General features: G+C 44.1%; 1 protein-coding gene across 1 annotated transcript; it reads left to right on the top strand.

The window, feature by feature from the left end:
* Positions 1-1,804: 1,804 nt before the first annotated feature.
* LOC106821026 (cellular retinoic acid-binding protein 2-like) lies at positions 1,805-4,037 on the top strand (the record flags this gene model as incomplete). Its single annotated transcript, XM_014825664.1, is given in 3 exon segments — positions 1,805-1,980; positions 2,812-2,919; positions 3,396-4,037. Coding segments are annotated over 3 exon segments (335 nt in total), but the record flags the coding sequence as incomplete, so codon positions are not given.
* Between the last annotated feature and the right edge of the window lie 339 nt (positions 4,038-4,376).

The following is a 4,376-nucleotide window of genomic DNA, read 5'->3' as shown; positions in this document are numbered from 1 at the left end:
TATGTACCACAGGCACTTGGAGCGTTTCAATAAAATATAATGCTAAATAAATACGAAATCCATTTACTACCAAAGTCTTAATGTTTCTCTACTCTCCTTCACCTATTATTGCCGACAAGCCGTGCTGCAAATGCTCCAGCCACAGCAAACACACGCCCACCTCACGCACGCTGCTGCGCTGCTGCACGCTATGCACACTTACACATAAATATAAAGTTATTTTTATATTTATATTTATGTGCAAGTGTGCATAGCGTGCAGCAGCGCAGCAGCGTGCGTGCGGTGGGTGTGTTTGATGTGGCTGGAGCATTTGCAGCACGGTTTCTCGGCAATAATAGGTGAAGGAGAGTAGAGAAACATTAAGACTTTGGTAGTAAATATATTTCGTATTTATTTAGCATTATATTTATGAAACGCTCCAAGTGCCTGTACTATGTACGATGCGTAGAAAAGGACAGATTTAAAAAACCCATGCTGCCTGAATGTTAGCGCCCCGCTAGTCCACCAAGAACATGTTTCAATTCCTACGGTGCTCTATATTCCGTGTTGCAGTTCAGACCAAAAATTTCACCACAATCGTGTTATTTCTCCTCTTGCAATTGGTTTTCGAGTTATTTAAATATCAGTCTGAATGTACTTGCACAATCGTAATTGTCTACATATAGCAGACGAACAAGAACATAAATACTGAAGTACATCTGGAGCCACCTGTCGGCTAGGTTGGAAAACTTGGTCTCTTGTGTCAAAACACATGTAAAAGAAGAGGCGTTAAAATCATATCGCCGTATCTCTGATAAAGGATTTAGAATTCTCCGCGTTGGAACACCATTATTTCACCATAGATTCACATGATATTCACATGATATTCACCATAGATTCTGGTGGCGCTAACAGCTGGAAACTAGCGGTTTCCCTCACAAGTATAGACGTGGCTATGTGAAGTTCTATATGTATGTACATACGCACGCACGCACGTATATATATATATATATATATATATATATATATATATATATATATATATATATATATATATATATATATATATATATATATATATATATATATGTGCCAATTACAGAGCCATCCTATGCGTGCTATAATGCGCTTTCGTCCGAAATGAGCTTGAATTATTTTGTAGACTTCATATATGTTTTATGCGTTGGATGTAACTGCATAACGCGATTTTACCGACGCTATATTTAAATGTGATGGAGATATCTGAAGGTAGCTATCGGCTTTATGGCTTCAGAATGTCTTTTGGCCGTTTTCAACTTTTAGATTTGTTTCCATTTGTGTACATTTTCTTTCGAGTAGATAGTTCTCCATGAATCATTCATTTGTGTAGCAGATCATGCAGTGGCTCATGAGTAATTTAGCGTCGTTGCACGTGAGGAGGATGACCAAAGCGAATGGTTTCTCGAATATGTAGCTCACGCGCCAGCAGCCATAGTTTGTAGCGCAGATAACTGGACGTGTTACACTTGGGGCCCGTTTTCAGAAATATCATGAGTACTGTTTTAAAAATGGCATAACCTTTGAAGTACAATGCAAAGGTTAGGATATTTTAGCATTATCATGGTCATTGCTATTCATGTTTCTGCCAACAGGCCCCTGGTTTCGGAAGCAGGTAAATGAACGCACCTGAATTCTTATTTACGTAATTGACGTCTGTCTGGCCATTTCAATAACCGACGTACCTGGTTTCAGAGGCAGGTAACTGAACGCGCCTGAATTCTTATTTAGGTAATTGGCGTCTCTGTCTGGCCAATCCAGTATCCGATGCACCTTGTTTCCCCCGCAGGTATGGGATCGATGAAGACGAAGATGATGATGACTGCTAGTCCGAGCCTTGACATAGATCAGCTGAGCGACACTGAATACAAAATAAAGATGTACACTACCATGAAGACGGCCATCGATGATCACTTCACGATCGGAGTAACATTTGAGGGCAAGCGTGACGGCAAGACGGTGAAGGTGGGTGCACTACTCTAAAAAGGCGGCGGGGTGTATTTATTTGTTTATATTTTTATTGTTGAAGGTTGCAATGTCCATGTAGGCAATCGTGGGGTGTGTTGCGAAAGGGAGAAATTGCATAGTGGGAACGCATGGGCAGAGCTGTACCTTTAAAGATTTGTGTCTACCGTAGAGAGATATACCTCTAAGAACCTGCTCTCTTATGGACATCTTAGCGCTGACATGCCACTAGAAAATACACGTGTATGAATCCTACCAATGCGTTAGCGTTACTAGCTCACCTCACTTTATTATTATGCATTCATAATAAATGCGCTGCCGATATAGTTCGCAAGAAAATTTCTGAGTGTTGTCGAATAAATATGTGAAAGTCGCGTTTGAGGTGAAGTGACGGGGAAGCGACATGCATTTCACAACATCGCAAATGGCATTTGTAATCAGTCCGCTGCTACGGGAAGATGGTTAGATATGCGTTGTACCATTGCTAAAAAGGGTATTCTAACACATTAATGCTATAGAAAAGATGTGCGAGCGGCCAGCTCTGCATAAAAGAGGATGTAAGAGAATATGATAACCGCTTAAACGTGGAAGAGAGTCGGGCTATAAAACTGGGAGTATACGAAAATGCCTTAATCTATCTGAGAGAATTCAAGCACGGTGACTGAGTACACTGTCAACTTATTCCACCCCGCGGAATTAGGTTTATTGTTAAGTGTTTGTGCGTGCGTGCGTGCGTGCGTGCGTGCGTGCGTGCGTGCGTGCGTGCATGTATGTATCTTGCGGTGTCTTTGAAATGCGTCACTGGCATAACATGGCGACGTCGTGTTGCAGATAACGTGCACGCGCGACGAGAACAAGCTGATCGCTGAGGAGGTGGGCGAGGACGGCGAGAAGGATCTCATCATCAGGGAGGTCATGCCGGACGGATCACTCGTTGTGGTTAGTCATGAGTTCTGGCTTCCATCTCCATCCCCGAGCATCATGTTACTGTAGCTCGGTCCGATCTCTCCTCCCTCCGTCTGTTTCATTAGTGATATCGTACTGGAGCGCTATTTCTCATTCTCCCCTCCCTCTTCCATCCCTCTCCCCTCCCCCACTCCCTCTGCCGGTCTCCGGCTCTTTGTCTCAGTCTACTTCTTTCTCTCTCTCGATCTAGCTATCTCTATACATCTCCCTTCCTCTCCCCTCTCTCTCTTTCTTTCTTGGTTGCGTGCGTTTTTTTTTACCTGTATGACACAGTATGTGCCTGCATGTGTACGCGTGTTCGTTTCTGAATGGCTTTCTCTGTGTTCCTATCGTTTTTTTCTTTGTCGGTTTCTAAATCGAGTGAACCGCGATGCAAACCATTACATTTTTTCTTTAATATCTTAACCTTAATATCTTTTCTTTACACGGCATTAACGTTCTGTCTGCAGAGAGTGGAATACAAAGGCGCGAAAGCAACCAGGTATTTCAAGAAGAAGTAGAACGGACTCGGCACAACGGCAAGCATTCACACAAGCCCACGACGCTCATCCCCATTTCGATTCCACCGTCTTTGCTGCCTGTAGCGGATATGACTGCGGAAGTTGTTGCGAGGTCACCGCGGCGGTCACGCGCGCGTCGCCTCGAGTGTTATGTCATCAGCGTCCTATACTGTTTGCACCTTTTCAGCGATTCTCTGAGAAACGAGGCCACGCAAACATTATAGACGAAGAGGCGGCCGGCGCTTCATAGAATCACGCGTCCCCTGCCGGATTCTGGATTAGCGACTCTGCGGTGTAGAGTGGGAACGATGGGTGTAGGCAAATATACGCGAGTCTGATGTCTACACGCGCAGCAGCGCGAGGCAGCTTCTTATAAGGTAGCTCATAGACACGCGCACCTACGCTCAAATTAATAGGTAGCGATACCGGAGCGACGATCACACGCAGGAGGATCCGTTCTAGAAGCGACCGTGCGTGACGTCACAACCGTGGCGCTGCAACAAGTTTCGACAGTCATACCCACAGGCACTTGGACCGTTTCAATAATAAAATGATGGTTAATAATAATAAATACAACTTGTCAGTAGCCTACTACTACAGTACCAGCAATAGTCTTAATGTTTGATTTGACCTAATAACTTCACTTCAACACCGTTCAATACACCGCTGCAACACATAGCCCGCACGCCATTGTGCATGCACAAATACACAGTAAGTAGGAGTACTTACTGCGTATACTGTGTATTTATACTCGTATGCGTCTATGCGTCTATGCGTCTATGCGTCTATGCGTGTATGCGTCTATGCGTCTATGCGTCTATGCGTCTATGCGTCTATGCGTCTATGCGTCTATGCGTCTATGCGTCTATGCGTCTATGCGTCTATGCGTCTATGCGTCTATGCGTCTATGCGTCTATGCGTCTATGCGTC

This window comes from Priapulus caudatus, unplaced genomic scaffold (assembly GCF_000485595.1).
Source record: "Priapulus caudatus unplaced genomic scaffold, Priapulus_caudatus-5.0.1 Scaffold3, whole genome shotgun sequence".
Taxonomy (NCBI): Eukaryota; Metazoa; Priapulida; class Priapulimorpha; order Priapulimorphida; family Priapulidae; genus Priapulus; species Priapulus caudatus.
The sequence above is the reverse complement of the archived record's forward strand: the minus strand, read 5'-3'. Positions and strand labels throughout refer to the sequence as shown.